General features: G+C 42.5%; 2 protein-coding genes across 3 annotated transcripts in view; both read left to right on the forward strand.

The window, feature by feature from the left end:
* LOC135473684 (dentin sialophosphoprotein-like) overlaps positions 1 to 5,276 on the forward strand; it is a 27,263-nt gene extending 21,987 nt beyond the window's left edge. The window contains exons 3-4 of the mRNA XM_064753550.1: positions 1,149 to 5,134; positions 5,256 to 5,276. Of these exons, the coding sequence (XP_064609620.1) occupies positions 1,238 to 5,134; positions 5,256 to 5,276 (3,918 nt within the window). The 5' untranslated portion in view covers positions 1,149 to 1,237. The remainder of the gene's footprint in view (positions 1 to 1,148; positions 5,135 to 5,255) is intronic.
* LOC135472338 (uncharacterized) lies at positions 5,235 to 19,507 on the forward strand. 2 transcript variants are annotated; one of them, XM_064751801.1, is made up of 2 exons: positions 5,235 to 11,054; positions 15,675 to 19,507. In XM_064751801.1, exons 1-2 carry the CDS (start codon positions 5,309 to 5,311, stop codon positions 16,502 to 16,504), a joined length of 6,576 nt encoding a protein of 2,191 aa, XP_064607871.1. In that variant the 5' UTR covers positions 5,235 to 5,308; the 3' UTR covers positions 16,505 to 19,507. The 2 variants fall into 2 exon arrangements, with proteins under 2 accessions (XP_064607871.1, XP_064607872.1); XM_064751802.1 differs by having other exon boundaries at positions 15,837 to 19,507.
* The last annotated feature ends 271 nt before the right edge of the window (positions 19,508 to 19,778 follow it).

Consider the following 19,778-nt stretch of genomic DNA (forward strand, 5'->3'; position numbering starts at 1 on the left):
ATGTAGATCTAGCATTAAACCAAACGCCCAGTGTAAGCGACACATAAAATGTGGACATTTGTAAAACACACGATGAACCCTTGGCAGGTGAATCTTATGTCATGTTTTATATTATAAACTTCTTGTATTATAAAACTTACAGTGTAAATAATTTGCAAGAGAAACTAATTTTGAAACATCCGGTGTAAAATACCTTTTGATATCTTAGGTTAAAAGTAATTAAGTGTACTGGTAATACACACATGGTAATACATGCACACACATGATGATACATGTACACACATGGTAATACATATACACACATGGTAGTACATGTACACACATGGCAGTACATGCACACATATGGCAATGCATGTACACAAATGGTAATACACACATGGTAATACATGTACACACATGGTAATGTGATATGACAATACATGCACACAAATGGTAATACATGGCAATACATGTACACACATGATGATACATGTACACACATTGTAATGCACACATGGTAATACATGCACACACATGGTAATACATGGACACACATTGTAGTACATGTAGACACATGGTAGTACATGCTACTACCACATGTTATCCAGATTAAGGGAAAAGTGCGTTTAATATTTATTTCAAGACTCGTTTGGAAATTTTGTCACGGTTGTTAAGTGATGTTAACATTAATATTAATATTGATATGTGTTCTCTAAGTTTTTGACTCCAGTACTATATGGTTTCAATTTTTCTCACATAATTCGTGTTTATTTTTATATATGATTGGTGTTGTACGCCAAAGTCAAGAATATTTCATGATTAGTTAACTGTTTGGTAGAGTAAACAACAGCAGAGCCCGGGGGGAAACCACATCATCCCGCGTAATTTATTCTATCTATTTATTTATTTGATTGGTGTTTTACGCCGTACTCATGAATATTTCACTTATACGACGGCGGCCAGCATAATGGTTGGAGGAACTGGGCCGAGCCCGGGTGAAACCCACGACCATCAGCTGGTTGATGCCAGACCTTCCCACGTACTTGGGAAGCCTGACACCTGTAGTAAAACCTCATCCAGAGTTTTAAATCAGGTAGGACTCCCTTGTTTTCTAGCAAGTGGATAATTAATGAATTTATTGGTAAATGTTTCTTTTCCGTTTATTTCAGTTTCGAGTGAGATGAGTCCGATGTCTTCAAATCTAATCGGTTCCTAAGGTTTGACCATTATTCTCTTCTATATAACACGAGTCTGAACCATGTCGTCGGTGAACGACGAGCGAAATATCAAACAAAAGTTGATAGATGAGGTGTCACGGGTTCAGACCTCCAATCTTCGTCGAGTGGAGTCATCGTCTGGCATGAAAACGATCTTTTCCAGTGCTGATTATCAAAATACATTAAGTCAACCAAAACCTCAGTTCGGTGTTCGAAGAAACAACAATGCGCACAAAGGTCATCACGCGCACAAAACCCCACCGTCACCAGGGAAAAGCCGTGTACGACCGAAACACAACGAGCATAAAGCTATCACTGCCGACCTCTTCGAAAGAAACAACAACCACAAGGATAGGTCGGAAGTGAATTCATTCATACCGCCTGATGAGCCACTGGCAACCTCCACGCTAAAACCTGAAGCAAATACATCAAATCGAACAGCCTCTACAGAGGATCATGATTATCATTTTGAGACAATTTTGCAAAATTCGAAGACAGTTTCTTCAGCAGAAAATGGGATCACCGCAACAACGTCAACATTTGTGGAAACAGAAAGGAATGGTACAGTTTCTGACACAACGCCGACAGGTACATTTTCAACAGGGATGAAACAACATGAGAGATGGGAAGAAAATACGAAAAGTTTTAACCTACCTGACCAAACCAATACCAATGTTACGTCTGAGCGTGCTGAAACTGAAATGGCGTTACCCGACGACAAAATACAGAGTACTAGTGTGGGCATGTCGACTACGGAGTCGACTCTAAGCGAGGAAGATGAGGCTATTCAAGAACTGTTGGATATTGCTCAGGGACAGGAATCAGAAATGAAGGAAACTGAGCTTAAAGAGACATCATTCCAGTCAGACCAGAACCACAATGCTTCTCCCTCGGAAATTATGGCCAAAACTTCTCTTACAGAAATGTTAGGAAATTCTCGATTTGAAACAGAGACAAGTGATGTTGAACATTCTGAGGAAACTGTGGAAATGGCACACAGAAATAGTTACGGATTCACCTTTGATCTAAACGACATTATTTCTTCCACACCGCAAGCAGGAAGCACGTGCGAAGGGAACAGTACTCCTAGCGATAGAGGTTCTGTGTACTCGGGAAGTGATCCTCGATTTGACCGAGGCGAGAGGGTGACAAGTAGTCAGGCGTCAAACAGGAACTCAGCACAAAGCGACGCCGGCCAAGAAGAGCTTGTCTTAACAGAGGCAACTCACATCGAGTCTGTTCAGGCCGGTCCACTTGATACAGAGATACAGTCTCCACCTGATAGAGAAACCCCTGACACTGATAAAGGCGTGCTAGTTACCCATGATGCCGACATATCGCACGATGACCAAGAGGTAGACAAGAAAAGGGAGCCAGATGTCACATCTGACGATAATGGAATTAACGATTCGGATCACTACGATCCGGATCTCCCATCTCAGGTAGAAATTGACGAAACGCATCGGCGATTTGACCAAATGTTAGCAGATTTGAGTACTAGCTTCGAAGAGGATTTCACTACCACAGAGAAATCAGTTGGTAGGCAGTTGTCATCGGACGCTGAAGTAATCGTGCATTCAGTCGATGACCATGTGGCTGAGCCTGCGGCGAATTATCACGCCAAAGAAGCAGACACAGCTCAAGAGTTTACTGATCTTGAGTCCAGTATAATTTCTGTGCCTGATGAAGCGGTGACGAGTGACATTTCTGACTTCTGTGCAGCTGCTGAAAACCAAAAACTGCAGCGCATGTCAACAGCATCTAATAACAGTTCCTCTTCACATGCCAACAGAGCAGACACCAGTGATGACAACGTCGAATATAAGTCAAGAGCTGCGTCCTCAAACTTCGAATCGCAGAATACCAGTCTTACAAATGCAATTAAAAATAAACTGACTCGCCAAGTATCTGGCGGTAGCGCTTCCCAACAGGATGCCTCTGGGGAATTCATGGATCTGGAAACCAGCCAGTATCATGTAGATGACAGTGGCTCATTTCACACAGACACAAAAATGAGTTTCAGTGCTGGTGGAAAACAAGAGTTAGAGTCGCGTGGGTCTAGCGCCAAGCAGAATATAGAACACAGTTTTTCTGAACTCAACTCTAGTTTCCACAAGCAGATCGGGAAAATGGACGACAAGGTTATATACAGTGAAATTCCCCCTCGTTCCCATGATAGTAGCCCAAGAAACAGCCGAGGAGAAGCAGCAAACGTCGCAGTGAATACTGCGGTGTATTCAGAGGCTTATCAGATACGACAATATCTCGGTACACCCCAAGACAGTGCTTCCGACAACAGCCTACTGTATGAATCCATCAGAGACGATACAAACTCTTCTAACGATGTCCGTGAAAACCTGTCCGAGTCTGCGTCTTCTGGAAACAAAACACAAGCGTCTGGTCGACTATCTCCCCTTGGTGCGGAGGTTTCTGATGCTGGAGGCAAGTCGTCCTGGAACAGTGAGACGTACACAGTTGGTGGAGGAAACACTGCGTTGCGGGTAACCAGTTCACAGACTACAGATACACCTAAGGGCAGTATGGCTACCAGGAGTGTTCCGTACGGATCAGAGAAGGTTGCCGATTCTAGTTTTCTCCCAAGAACTCCACGACCGTTTGGCTTTAATAAAAATAAGTCAGAGTTCCAGACCCTGTCAGAGAGCGTCAATGTCAAAGGTTTAGCCAAACAGCTGGAAAAATCCCTGGACTTTTCAAGAATGTTACGCTCGCCGGGCAACAGTGCTGAAGAAAAACGTGCTGATAAAGACACACACATATCCTCTTCAAAGAAAACTCACGTGAAAAGTCAAGACCCTAAAGATGCGTTTGGCATGGTTTTAAGTGAGATATTTCGGAGGAACAGATTGAAAAGTGTTGAAGATGAGGATGAATACAATGAAAAGAAAGACTTTCAGACACCTTCCGAGAGTAATATTGTGAAAAACAACGCGAAAACTCAGGTAAACCGTGACGGTGAAAACGCTGAAAGGCCATCTGAAAGGACAGGCGAGGTATCACCTCAGAACGCATCTGCGTTTTCTGAATCACCCGAAGACTTAAAAACATCAGAGCAAATTTCGGTTGAAGGCTTCAAGCCGGAAAGTATCTTAGATCGGGAAACATCTCCACAATACCCTCGGGAGGATCAGTCGTCTTTGGAAGTGTCCTCGGTGTCTGACACCGAGTCTCATCGCAATTCTCTTAAAGAAGAAGATTCAGCCGGTGAGTTGTCCGTCTCTACCAAGGGAAGTGTCCCTAGTTCGCCTCGAGGATCCGAGAGCCAAGAACCAGTGTATGTAGCCGATATACTTTACATTAACAGAGATGGAAAGAACTCGCCTCATGATTCTGTCAGAAATGATGAAACACATTCACATCGGGAATCCCTCAACCAAGAACATTTAAATATGGTGAATTCTGTAAACGACAACATAAATGGAACAGCGTCTTCCCAGGAAAGTACAAGACAGACTTTATCCTACAGGACAGAATCAGTACGTGACTGGAAAGGTGGGGCAGATTTATCCTGGGAAAGGAACGAGTCTATGTCTGACAGAAGTGAACATTCCCGCTTGCCTCAGGTATCAGACAGTCAGGAACGATCATTGTCAGAATCGATGAAAACATGCAGAGGAGTAGACACTACTGATTCATCTCATAGATCTGGGGGAAGAAAGGTGTCTGTAGAATCGTTATCATCTGAACATACAGACATTGTCACAGAGACAGTAGAGACAGTGCTCCCTAGATCAGTGGAGAGAAAGGTGTCTGTGGAATCGTTATCATCTGATCATACAGACATTGTCACAGAGACAGTAGAGACAGTGCTCCCTAAAGCAAAGGAGAGAAATGTGTCTGTGAAATCGCTATCACCTGAACATACAGACATTGTCACAGAGACAGTAGAGACAGTGCTCCCTAGATCAGTGGAGAGAAAGGTGTCCGTGGAATCGTTATCATCTGAACATACACACATTGTCACAGAGACAGTAGAGACAGTGCTCCCTAAAGCAAAGGAGAGAAATGTGTCTGTGAAATCGCTATCACCTGAACATACAGACATTGTCACAGAGACAGTAGAGACAGTGCTCCCTAGATCAGTGGAGAGAAAGATGTCTGGGGAATCGTTATTATCTGAACATACAGACATTGCCACAGAGACAGTAGAGACAGTGCTCCCTAGATCAGTGGAGAGAAAGATGTCTGGGGAATCGTTATCATCTGAACATACAGACATTGTCACAGAGACAGTAGAGACAGTGCTCCCTAGATCAGTGGAGAGAAAGGTGTCTGTGGAATCGTTATCATCTGAACATACAGACATTGTCACAGAGACAGTAGAGACAGTGCTCCCTAGATCAGTGGAGAGAAAGGTGTCTGTGGAATCGTTATCATCTGAACATACAGACATTGTCACAGAGTCAGTAGAGACAGTGTTCCCTAGATCAGTGGAGAGAAAGATGTCCGTGGAATCGTTATCATCTGAAAAGACAGACATTGTCACAGAGACAGTAGAGACAGTGTTCCCTAGATCGATGGAGAGAAAGGTGTCCGTGGATTCGTTATCATCAGATGATACAGACATTGTCACAGAGACAGTAGAGACAGTGTTCCCTAGATCAGTGGAGAGAAAGATGTCTGTGGAATCGTTATCATCAGACGATACAGACATTGTCACAGAGTCAGTAGAGACAGTGTTCCCTAGATCAATGGAGAGAAAGGTGTCCGTGGAATCGTTATCATCAGACGATACAGATATTGTCACAGAGACAGTAGAGACAGTGTTCCCTAGATCAATGGAGAGAAATGTGTCCGTGGAATCGTTATCATCAGACGATACAGATATTGTCACAGAGACAGTAGAGACAGTGTTCCCTAGATCGATGGAGAGAAAGGTGTCCGTGGAATCGTTATCATCTGATCATACAGACATTGTCACAGAGACAGTAGAAACAGTGTCGTACAGGATAGATTCAGACAATAGAAATGACTTGAAAGCAGATGTGACGGAGAGAAATTATAATAAGAACCGTGAGAGTGATGAAGAAACAATCAGATACGAAACAGAAGAAATAATTTTACCGAGCATATTCAAAAACAAAGGCAATGAAAGTCAAGGTATTAGTCAGGGTGATTCTGAGAATGAGAGAGAGAAAACTAGCCATTCGTATGCTTCAGGGGAGAGGCTGCTGCGTCAAAGGTCAGGTCTTGGTTATAGTAGACTGGACTCCCTAAGTGACAGCTACGGCTCTGATCGTCAAACAGAATCATTTTATTCCAGTGAACGTCAGGCATCATTGATTAGAAATGACAATGACGAACAGACCGTAAAATACACAAATACCGGTATCACAAAGCCTTCTCAAGTCTGGGGCTTTGATACCGGGTTTAGCACGTCCCGGCAAGACCCTAGAGACAAAGCCTCCACATCTTTTCGTCAGAGTAATGCGAGTGACAGCGACCTGGAGGAAAGCTTAGGTTCTATAACAACTCTTCAGGACAATGAGAACCTGTCGGATTTAAGTAATTTAGACGATACACTGGGGTCGCGGACCGAGGAGAACGCCGGTGGAGAACAGAGCAGGTATTTGAGAGATTATACAAGGCAGCGTGACATCAGTAGGAACACCTCTTTCTCCGAGGACACGTATACATCGGTTCATGAGGAGTTTTATGTGCCGATCCCCCAGAAGCAAACAGAGGCCAGGGCAGAGGGATCTAAAGGCCACAGTCAAGCAGACAACTTTCCCTCGTACAGAGAGCGTTTTTACGGGAGATCTACTGGCGAGACCGGAGGGCCAATTGTGAGACAAGACGCTAGTTCAACGTATACATTCCAACCCGAGACACGGGCACAAAATGTAAGTGAGTCGAGCGACGGTTTTTCTGAGAGGTATTCCAATGTAAACGGTGCAGAGCAAAAGTCACAGGAGAACGATTCTGTGCTGCTTTGGTCTAGCCTGTTTTCACAGCCTGACACGGTCCAAGGGAGATCAGCGTGGCAGGCACACAGCTCTGAGCAGGCAGATAATAGAGTATTTACAGACCCTTCAGGCTACAGGGAAAAACCTGCCGAACAACTTCGCGAGAATAATATCAATATTGCAAAAAAAGGAGACAGTTGGGGAGATCACGTGATATTTTCTTCCTCCAACCCCCCTGTATATGGAGTAAGGCTTGACGGTGACAGCGACGTCACAGCTCAAGCAGAACTTAGCGAGGAATTCGACAAGGACAGGGAAAAACTATCGGGAAACGCATTCTCTGCTAATTTTACTTCCGAATCACGTCCGGGGAAATATGAGAAATCACTTAATGGAGGTAACCACAGCCTGTTTTATGACGGTTCAGCGGACACAGCTCAGCAGGTGAAAGGTGTTAGAAGGCTGTATACTAGTGAGGGGAAGGACAAGCATCAGAGTGGACAGAAATACCAAAGAGGTAGCATGGCGTACTTACTGACGGGCAAGGAACATATGTCAGGAGATGTGAACCGGAGTGGTTCATCTACGCCCCAGAGAAAAGACCTTTATGTGGAAGAGGACATAGTAATGTCACATGGTGGCGTGGATGAAAGGAGAGGGTCGCATAGCAGCAGAGATTACCTCAGTGACAATCATGGCGGACAAGATTTTTTCCATTTTGATATGAAATCCCCTAGCAACAATCACAGGGAAGCCAACGAAGGTAGACGAGAAAGAATTCAGCACATTGAACGTAGCGAAACAAGAACTGTGAACTCGGCAAGCGACCACGTCGAGGTTTTGCCGGACACCTATATAGGCACCTCAATACCCTCCGACCTGCCGGACTCCTATATAGGCAAGTCTAAATCTCCCACCTCCATTCCTATTCACATAAAAACTAACGGTCGGAGTGCAGACGAGGTGAGTCAGAATTCTTCCCGTGTGTCTTTGCATGAGAATAAAACTTCCAGTAATCACCGGCCGTATGATAAGAAAGATGGTAAAGGGAGCCGCGATAAAAAATCTGAGCACAGACGAACAGAGCACACTACAACCACGTATATGTCTTCTCAAAACCACAACGGTGACAGTAGAAATCACGGCACCTCCGAGCGATCGGGGCGCACCGACCACACTAATGTGATCCATGTACAGACTAACACAACAGGTCTAGATTCTGGCCGCAGGGAAAGGCGAAATGTCGATCTGACGTCTAAACATGAATTGGGAAAGCCCTCAGGAGATGACAATATAAGCATCTCTAGCCTCTCTTCTCAATCCAGTTCGTCATTTGCAGAGGCGGGGAATTCTTTCGTTTCGCCTGCTTCTAGAAATCCCCAGCGGAAGGAAAAACGCGGTTTACATGCGGAGAAGAGCAGACGTGCGGACACAGTAAGCGTTGAATATATCTCTGAGAATAGACAGCCCGTTAATCAGGCCTCAATGCCGAAACACGCTAAGAAAACGCACTACTACAGTAGTAATGTGGAGTCTGACTTTTCAGATAGGGACCAGCGATCTTCTAAAGACGTTCAATATCTGATTAAATCGCTGGAGAACGACACGAAGCATCCCCGCCGACCAATCCCCGGCGTGGACAGAGATGCTTTTTCGTATCACGTGACCTCGTCAAGTAATGAAAACAAGTCTTCGTCTCGTAACAATCACGTTAATGAGGTGGACGTCACAACCCGAGAGGCCATGCGAGACAGGACGAACAAGCCTGTACAGGGATCCTCCCATGTTATCAGACAATACAAGGAGGAGCGGATCGTAGAAGACGTCAAGGGACCAAGTTCGGTGCACCTCGCGCCGGAGAGAGTGGATAGCGGCCAGAGAACTATTGTACTTCAGAACGGACAGCCACAAAACAGGGCCATCAAAATACACGCTTCCAGTCTGGATCGCTCTGATTCTGACAGAACAGCTACTTTGGAGGATTCTAAGAGACACAAAAAGAAGGGCCACCCATCAGCTGGGGAGACCAAATTGTATGTAGACAGCTCTGGAGCACCTCATCACAGAGTGAAGTCGGAGAAAGTGAGAGTTGTCAAGGAAAAAACTTATCACAAGAGCCACTCGGTCAGCTCGGACGACTATTCCTCCGACGAAGAAGGTGGCAGGCGCAGAAAACCAGATTCAGGTAAAGTCTCCACAGTTTTATACGATTTTTCCTCCAAACAACACCCGAGTTTGTCTAACGTTGTACATCTTGAGGGCGCTTCGGGTTTGAAGTCCCGGGATAGCGTTAACAGTCAGGATATTTACAGTACTCCTCGTAATACTGACAAGCCTTACCGAGCACGCTCCTCTTCCGAATCTTCTCTCTCAGACCACGACCAGAGAAAGGGCACCGGCATCAACAAGGCCAAGTCCCAGGAACTTTGGCTGACCCAAGACCTCAACAGACACCAGCCTCGCAAGTACAAATCGGAGAACGTTTTTTACGAACATTACAACGTTAAGCGAGAAAACCCGATGTATGTCGAAGGCGATAAAGTAGTGTATGTGTCTCCGCATACAAAACATGGAGCCCGCAGTCCCACCCGGGAGATATATGTGGACACGAAATCCCACCCGACCCACAGGCACCAGCTTTCTTCGTCGTTTTCCTCGATTTCCCCGGCAGGTTCCCCTACTCCTGAGGACCGCCACGTTACCACCGTCAGCTTTGACGAGAGTTTTAACCGTAAGCGCAGTGGCAGTCCTATTATCGAAAACAACGTATACAAACCCAAAGTCCACGTGAAGAAACACCGAGTGGTTAAAACTGATCAACAAATTATTCGTCCTGCTGAATCTGATAATGAGCTTTATGTACGCGGGTCAAGATCGTCACCTTATCGTGTGGTGGTCAAAGGGGACAGGCAAAGGAGTGGTCGGAGCAGCGACACCGATGACAGTTTTTACAGCGACACAAGAACTTCTGGCTCTCACCGCTCTACCATCAACATCTCCAGGGGATCGGACAAAAGGCCCGACCCTAACGTACCGGCCGTTATGTCCATCCCTCTGTCCAACCACCCAGTCGCTATGACAATCCCTGGGGTGCAGGAAACAAAATACGTGACCAACAAATCTGAGAGAGTGGAGTTACGGCGCAGTGCCAGTTTAGATTCTGTTAGGGACATGGTGGACTATCCGACAGATCTGAAAAACAGCTTCCGATCAGAGAAAGTTTTGCACCTCGGGAGCTCGTCAGATGGACCCTCCTCACCAGAAATGAGAAGCCCCAGCTCGCCATACGTCAGCACCATCACCATCCTTAATAGGAAGTTGAATGTCAAGGACCCCAACGTCGACTCAGGCAACGGCACTGAGATAATTAGTTCTGATGATGACATCAGATACCGGTCCCAGTTGAACCCTGTCAAGGAGGAGGTTGTCTATGCGACCAAGGAAGTGCCTCGCAGCGAAACCAGGAGGTCAGAAAAACACACAACTTACACAACATATGAGGAGTACAGAGACAGCAACGACAGTTATGAGTATGTGAAACCTTCGCAGCAGAAAGTCACCACTATCCGCCAGGAGCGCCAAATTCCCATCAGAGAGGAAAGAATTCGTCCTGTCCGCGAAGACAGGGCCAAGGCTGTCCGTGAATCACTGCATGAGAAATTTAGCAACATGAGTTACGAGCAGAGCCATGAACCACAACAAGTGGAACAGAAATCTACGTCCGATCTTAAGGTAGTCCGCGGACAATTTGTCATCCGTAACTCCATGGACATTGATTTGGACGAAGGGGACTCATTGGGGGTAGATGACAACATCAACATTTTTGATAATTCCTTTACAATGAATAAGGAAAATCCTCTTTACCAGAGCGACCCTGACATTTACAACAAATTCGAGAGCGAAACAGTGGAAGAGCGGAAGATAAGAATAAAAGGTTAGTTGTCTTTTCTCTTCCATGTATATCAGTTTAATCACTGTCGTATTTACTAATATCATGCACAGCTAGCCATCTGGCGAGTATAAACTGAGTATAGCCTAGATTCTCACAATATTTGCATGGCTCGGTTTCTTTTTCTGTCTGTATATAAGCTATATATTATCACGAACAATCATGTTGCCTGTACGTAAACTTACATTTCTCTGATTTTTAATCGCAGCTTTATATAGGTACACACTTCTAATGCGCTAAATGCTTTCTCTTCCATATAGCTCAGTAGATTAATACAGTCACATCGCTACCCAAAATACATTGACCGGTTAGTATGCTATCGACTTTCGCAGTATGTTCCTCGTCCCATTAAACGCTCTGTCTTAATAACCCCCTTTTTGACAACATACTGCCTACATGTGCTTGTATATGTCATGCACCTTCTTTACCTAAGTTCCCACTGTTCTGTTCCTCAGATGTTCTTAATATGAGTCATAATATAATAACTGAAAGCTTTGATGTATTTGTGAAAATCTTTGTATTTATATATTACCTGATGGTTTATATCACCTGATGGTTTATATTACCTGATGGTTTATATTGCCTGATGGTATATATTGCTTGATGGTATATATTTTTTATTTTTTAAGCTCACTTTTATTTACACCCTTGACTTTTACATGGACTTGTAACTCAGACAACTCCAGTTAACATGTGGATACTGTCGCCTGTGTTAGCTGTTCGTCCTGTGTGTAACAACTCTGAACAAACACACACGTAACAACAACTTCTAGAAGGCGAATCCACAAAAACTGCCCTTAGAAATGCAAATGAACAAGTATGTCTGGTTAGATGAGACTGGCAAAACCCGTTGAACAAATAAAGAGGAAAAAAACCGGGTTAGTGTGCATGATAAACGAACTGAGTAGTCTTGTAGTTTTAAATTTAGCATTATGCATGAAACTAGATGTTTTTTTACATATGTCAGTACCTCTAATACATGATGATGGAAAGGTGGAACAATTTGTAATCTGTTATCCATAAGTAAAGATATATGTATACAGAAGACTTCTTGTTAAACAGCCTCTGTCGCTGCTTTGGCTGAAAGCCATCTAAAATAAGACTCCGAGTCATTTGTGTGAAACAAAACAGGTTTGCTGTTTATCCGCAATCGTAAGGGATGGCAGTTTGGGGAAGGTGTGTGTATATGTGCTGGGGGGGGGGGGGGGCGGTTAAACAAGTAAATGACAGGATGCCTTCTGTAACAAAACCAACCGAAAACGAATGAAATTTGTTCAAGTAATTCTTACTCAAACAGGGAAAACACCACTTTCACTGGGTCTTAGTGTTTTATATTCTCTTCCAACTAGTGTCTATTTTTGCCTGCACAGGTGTGCATACGTTGATTGCGGGTGTAAAGTAAACACAGATAGTCTACACAGGTAGACCTGTTTAATAAGGAATGCTAAAATGCACTCGAGCGAATCTAACAGGCTGAGATGGACGAAGCGTATAGACGTTATATGTATGATCCGGTGGACTGTCAATCATTAACCAGACGGCTGTTGTAATAGCCCTGCTCACACAAACTTCCCCGTTGTCGTTGCACCAGGTGCCAGGGCACACTCTCTGCATGTGCTTTACCACATACCTAAATATCGCCATGAATGCATGACAGGCGTTTGATAATTATTGTAATACATACAATTCTAGGTTTAGATTGTCAAAAATCGCTGTCAGAAATAATATCCTGTCTCATCCCGGGCAGTTTCGTTCTCAGCAGGTGTTTTCCTCATAAATTTCACAATCTTCATAGTATGAATATTTATTGCCGTATTAAAACATATCATACGGCATGTAACACAACATAACCTGGCTAGTTTGAAGCATTTGTAATTCATGATGACAGATTTAACGATATGCATTGGCTAGTCTCTTCTGTATACATAATTGTCAAACTGAAGACTTATATAAGGCTAACGTGAAAGGAGGATTTAGCTCATTTCGGGCATGAGACTTAAATCGATAGAAACACGTTTACGTATGCAATAACAAAACCCTATACAATGTAACACCATGAGAATATAAAAAATCAGGTCGTCTGCATGCATGAGACCCTAGATGGTTTTTATGCATCTTCACATTCGAATTTAAATGAAGATTTGTTCAATTGCAAATATGGAGAGAATGTTAAGCTGGTTATAAGGAAACTCCAGTGCCCCGGGGATGGGGGACGAGCCAACACACTATCTCCCCTCTATTCACAGTTGACAATGAATAGTTAGTATTAACCAAACCGTCGTCATGGAGCTATTCAGAAACTGAATGTGAGTGTAATGTCGCGTAAGGATTTAACAGCTGTTGAGCCATTCCTCGACCGTGTGTCATATCCAGTCCGCTTAATGCATAAAATTAGTCCCTTGTAAAATTTGAACGAATTCCACTGTGCTTTGTATCAGTGCGTCAGGGTATAATCTGATTTAGATTGTCTGCTGACAATACCTCTCGCGTCATTTGATTTTGCGCACATGCGCATTCCGTCACTCTGAATCTAACCGACTGTGACTAATGGAATAATAACAACGCACATAGTGTTATGGTACATATAAAAGATTACATTACTGTTAAGCGTAATTTGCATAAAAATATAACGAAAGGGTATTACGAACAGATCCACTTGAATATGGATACCCATTAATGCAAGAGCACATAGTTGCGTTCCCTGTTATTGTCACGTAGAGAAAATGAATATCTGTTCACCAAATTCCAAATATGTCATTTTACAGCTTAAACTTGTTCACGTTGACATGTCAAGTCATAACACTGCGTCAGTCTCTTGGTGTAGCTTTTAAAATGTAAAACTTTCTTCATAATTGCATATATGTACACCTGAGGCAATTGCAAACCGCAGTGTATCATCATTTTAAAGCTGAACTGGCATATTTTCACAGTGCTATTACCTTTGATATTCATCCGACATTTTTACGTCACTAAATTAATCCAAACTGTAACTGAACTTGTGACGTGAAATCTCTGAAGAATTCAAGGAATAGAGAGCCACTAACGAATATAATGTGCTCAACATTCATATTTGCCACTTTTCCTCTAATACCTCTATCCTTCCTGGATACATGCATGCAGCTATCATCTTCAATAGAGAGTTTCGTGTTGGAACTCTTTTGTCGTCAAAGGTAAAATCAGTCCTACTGTGACATGCGACTGCTGAAAATTGTGAGGCAACTTTGTTGGAATTAATTTGAAACCGATCACATGTTTCGCCCTTTTCCAGAGGTACAAATGACACACACCTTTCCATTAGGAACTTCTCCAGTTCACAAAACGTTCTTATGCTCAATTTTCTCTTTCATTCGTCTGCTCTAAATTATTTTTATGACACTTTTGGCAAACGTCTATGTTATAGTGAATGAGATCAAAAACAGATACCTAATATTATGGACAGGTCATATGATACATGTAGACTTTTCTCTATTCATCGATAAAAGAGCTCAAACTCGAAACTGCCTTACTCATCAACCATTCTTCCACTGGAAGAAGCGAGTTGTCCCAACATTAAATAGGGTTTGTGGGATGATAAAAACACCACAGACGGCCCAAAATTTTAAACTGGTCAATAGAAATAAAATATTAGACTTCATTTTATTCAGTTTATAAGAAAGTACTTATGGATGTAGTTTTCAGTGGATTATTCTACTGATTCTTATTTCTGTTTGGGTATTCTTTCCTTCTGAGATCAGTGCTTGAAATTAGAACTGGCATTTATGGTCACGCTCCAGTTTTTGTGTTCTGCCTCTCTGAAAGTGAAAAGAGCTTCGGTGTTTACCCCCTTACCCCAGCTTTGTTGATATTTGGACGGGGACGATTTATCTTAGTTCACACTGATCTCTTTCCCGGATTGATATTCCGGTATCTTACTTAATCTTGCAATTCCTCTCTGCTAATTCAACATTATTATCTTTTAATAAAACACACAGCGACTCTGAAACACAAGACTCCTGATTCCCAGTTGCTCTCTATACTGTGATTAAAGCATCACAGTGTCTTACTAAAACACGCCCACTTTCTCCTTCATCATGGCATTTTCATTACAGTCATTAACCATCCAGTCACTTGATTCCTGTCCCAGTTTACATCCTGATATTATTTACGTCGAGAAATAAATCTATTATTTGTCATGCCTTTAACCCGAGGAGATGTGCAAAATTATTACAGCCTGGTAATGAAATGTCTTTTGTCTTTTTACTAACTGGATTAGCATGGATTTACGACTTGGTGACTTGCTTATTTAACTTAAATTTAAAACACATTTATTGACAAAGACAATGCTTGATCATGTATAGCTTTGCGTAGTGAACGATATTAAAAAGATCAAAGGAGTAAAACATTAGATCCTGATAGTTTATTTATGAAATACTAGAGTTTATCAGTCACTATATACATGAATATAGTATTAACTTTGTAACCTAGCATTCGAGTTTTACTCAGCCACATGTATACGTTTTCCCAGATGTTGTATATGTATGTGTCTATGCATGAGGAATGTTGGCTTGTAGTTGCATGCTTCTCTATATAACCATTTGTCTTGTGCATGGTATCGGTGTATAACAGAGCCAAACCCTGGGCTGTCGGAAAATAGTGTGCGGTTGTCGTGGGACGAGGTAGATGCTCGGAGAAGAGAGAACCGGCATGCTGGTAGTGGTAGCGGTAGAAAAACTCTCTCGTCTATTCACCTCGAATACGATAGAAATGATCTCGATGTTCCTTATGCAGAAGGCGATTTTGGAGATGGCTTCGAGGATATCATCCAGAACACCCGGCAGGCCGCCCTGAAGAGCGCCCCGAACAAGAAGAAACAGAACCTGAGTCAGATGCTCCTGTCTAAACTGGCTCAGATTGATTCCAAGGACATCACTCAACACATTGACGTCCAGCACAACAATGAGGAGATATACGGCGACATCAAGTTCATCCACGCCGATGGCAGCAAGTCCGAGGCGATGGATACGACCAACTTCGACTCCGTCTCGGAACACATCGACTTGATGCTGAAAGAAGGTAAAGCCCTGATAACGATCAAAGTGACCGCCGAAAGAATTATCCCTATAGACTTTGAGTTCAATGTGTGGAGGAAGAGCCAGGCCATCGTAACGAGGAACATTGAGATCGACCTCAAGGCTAACGACCAGAGGAGGCGTCTGTACGAGCACGTAATGGAGACGACGCCGAGGAGGATGATAGGTTCCGGCTCCTCCAGCTACCAACAGTCCGACGAAGCCGTCCTCAGCAGCAAGGACACGCTCAAACTCTTCACACGACTCCTCAGTGTGGCTGACAAAGACGAGAAGGCAATCGAGCGAGATGAAGTGCGATATGAAACGAAGCACAGGGACCGCTCGGACTCACTACCGTCTTTGTCAAATGCTGACATGTTGTACTGAACACTCTCCGACATATTTATGTGCCAATACTTGCGTCATTTCTACATCGACAAGAACAAAGAAGCTTCATCCTGGACCATCCGGTTTTCTCCAAATTTGTTAGCTCATTAAAAGATTATCTAAGGTATATTTATATAAATATGTTCTGGCAACGTGGTGCTGATTTCAACATGTGGGACCCCCTATGGTCTATTGCATTTTACACTATTACCTGTGCATATTAAAACTGCCTCATGGATGGAATTTTGGCTCCTAACATCTCCTGGGACGTTACAGAATAACGTTTGTTTTACTCGGAAGTGCTTCTTCCTGCTTTTGTAAGAAACACCGCCTCCCAGATTGCAAGAAGCTTGTGAAACAGTTATTAACTGTGCACTTTCTGCGGCAGATTTATGGCTGCTAAAATGTTGTTTCAAGCAAGTGACTCAGATTAAAAAGCTTGGATCTACCCTTTTCATTGTGCTCGAAACAATATGCACTTTAACCTCTCCATTCAATGCGCTTCGTGACACTATTCGCAAAGACTGTCTCAAGAGGCTTGGACAGTGATCGTCGCCAAACAAAAGTTGTCATTTAATTTTCCATGAGAGACAGACCATTCTTTTGGCTCCATATCACTTTAAGAGGATTGTGGAATTGTGTGCCAAAGTCTGTGGTAATACTTCCGATCACACAATTTTTCCAATCATATTTTTGAATTCATCTTCCAATAATATTTTTGCGCCAGTGAATTTCAGCGACCGACTCAGGATGTGAATTCAAGATAATGGCGTGCAGTGAATGTGGTCGGTGATTCCGTAATGTCCGGTGGACATACTTGTGTGGATGTAAAATGTGTAATTGATTTCAGAAGAGTCGATTTGGGGGACTTTTTCTCAGGTAACACAAATATATGTGAAGCTGTGACTTTGCGTACTGTATTTCGTGAAAAAAAAAATAAGTGCATTCTTCTTATTATACCCGTGTTTCTTGCCGGACATACAGCCAGTAACGGTGTTCACAAAACAGAGCCTTTTGTTGTTGACATTTGTTTACCTATCTAACAATGGCATACAGTGATTGTGTTGTATATGTGCTGGACTTACGGGCCTCAGTGCTGACTTTACATATCTTGTTTTCTTTACTGTCACTTGTTCAATAGTTAACGATATGATAAGTTTTATCTGTCTTATTCCTTTCTTATTATGCATGTTTCTATATTTTTTCATACACTTTTGTTACTTAATTTAGCTGTACAGAGACGTGCCATACTAACAGAAATGATATTGGCGATACCATTTAGATTGTAGTGACAGCAAAATTACTGCAGTAGTGTTAAATAGGAGCATGCGTACTTGTGCTGTTCTGTACGCAAGCCTCAACGGCACCCTACCCTTGTCTACTGGCCTTTCTCTTGATCTGTTTAATCAATGGGAGAAAATTATTTCAGGTGTATCGGATACTTTAGGCAGTGCCTTTATTTGTGTGTAACATGCTGAGCGATACTTGTAAGGTGCATGCAGTCTATGCACTATTTATGTGATATAAACCACTTACGTTCATAGAAAAGGTGTAGTGTCCATTATGTGATCCTGGATCGCCCCATTACTGTGATGTTATATGTACATATGTATATGACTTGATCGTTATGATATCTATGCAAGTGGATCGATACTTTATTTACATAATGTATTTTAAATACACAGCCACCTGTTGCATGCATTACTTTTCATGACGCTATCGTGCGTCCAGAACTTTCATAAGTGTCGCCTGTTGTTTTTGTGTGTTTAATTCCGGAGATTTTCCCGTTACAAACCTGTTCAGCTTTCCCACACCAGCCATGTGGCACTGCTATACAAGCTGAGTCACGATATTCCTACAGCCAATCCACTGTAACCTTACACATATACTCATATAAAAGCCAGTCGAACATAACAACTACATATCAACACATGTACATAAATATATATTTGTGAGGAAATAAGTTGCTACCATGTATAAACAAAGTTTATTTTTACAAAACAGCAGTAACAAGTGGCATATGCATTCGTCCATCACGTTAAAGTGGAAATGACAACCAAGTATATTTGTCAAGCATTGTTGATGTTGTAAAACATTCTTACTAATGAGGTCTCAGTTTAAAGCCTTGCATTTTCACCTGTGTCTCTTGACGAACTAATCTTCACTGGATAAAATGTGTTCCGAGGCGGGGTGCAAGTTGGTGAATACAAACTTTCACGATGCGGTCTTCAGGTAAAAAATATCAACTAGTGTGACTTTAACTGCAGAAAAATCAACCAAACTGAATGTCTTCCTTATTTGTTGATGAAAGCTAATTGCAAAATATGATCACCCGTTTTTAGGGCTGACAATATTAATCATTCTGACAGAACCCATCGTGTTAACTGCTCCAAGATCAGTTTTGTCCAAATGTTTCCATCATGTTCTGCTTTGAAACTGCAACACTTTCCACTGGATACTTTTGTCAGGTGAAACATTACAGGTCAGGTGAAAGTGTTCAAGGTGAATGATTACTAGTATGCAACTCATGCTGTTTAAGACCATTTACTGCCGAAATATTTCAAGAACCTGTTAATAGTCGTGTACTTCTCCACAACTAAAAAACGTGTAAATCTGTTAATAGTCGTGTACTTCTCCACAAGTAAACGTGTAAATCTGTTTATAGTCGTGTACTTCTCCACAAGTAAACGTGTAAATCTGTTAATAGTCGTATTCAACCTGTCTTCACAAAACGTATTCAGTGTTTATCTAATCTGTGTGTCTTTCCTGGAAAGGTATTCAGTTATATTGTGTACACTGTAGGTAAATGTCATAACTCCGATATTGTAACATATTAGTGTTCACCGCAAGGAACTTACACTTGTAATCAACAAGGTATCCCGTAACAGTATAGCAGGATGTGCTTACCGATATTACTACTACAGCCGGTGGGGGAATCATACAGTATATAAATACAGACTGCCTTCTGTATACCCTCAATAAATAGTTATGTACTACTGTTAAACCTGTTTTATTTGTCTTTTGTTGCCTGCTATTAAAGAAACTATTCGCTTTCCAAGTCTACATTCCTGATGTATTGGAGTAATGCACACGTAATGCGTTCCTGTGATTTGCTGTGATGTGTGTCTGCTGCAAACAAACCAGTATTTGGTTTCCTTTACTCGTCAAGCTGCTGTTGTTACTACTGAAGATTGCGGCCTATACAGCATCCACTCTTCAGCCATACATTCGTATACATTTTGCAGATCTTTGTATTATTGGTATATCATTGGCG

The sequence above is a fragment of the Liolophura sinensis genome, chromosome 8, assembly GCF_032854445.1.
Source record: "Liolophura sinensis isolate JHLJ2023 chromosome 8, CUHK_Ljap_v2, whole genome shotgun sequence".
In the NCBI taxonomy this organism is placed as follows: Eukaryota; Metazoa; Mollusca; class Polyplacophora; order Chitonida; family Chitonidae; genus Liolophura; species Liolophura sinensis.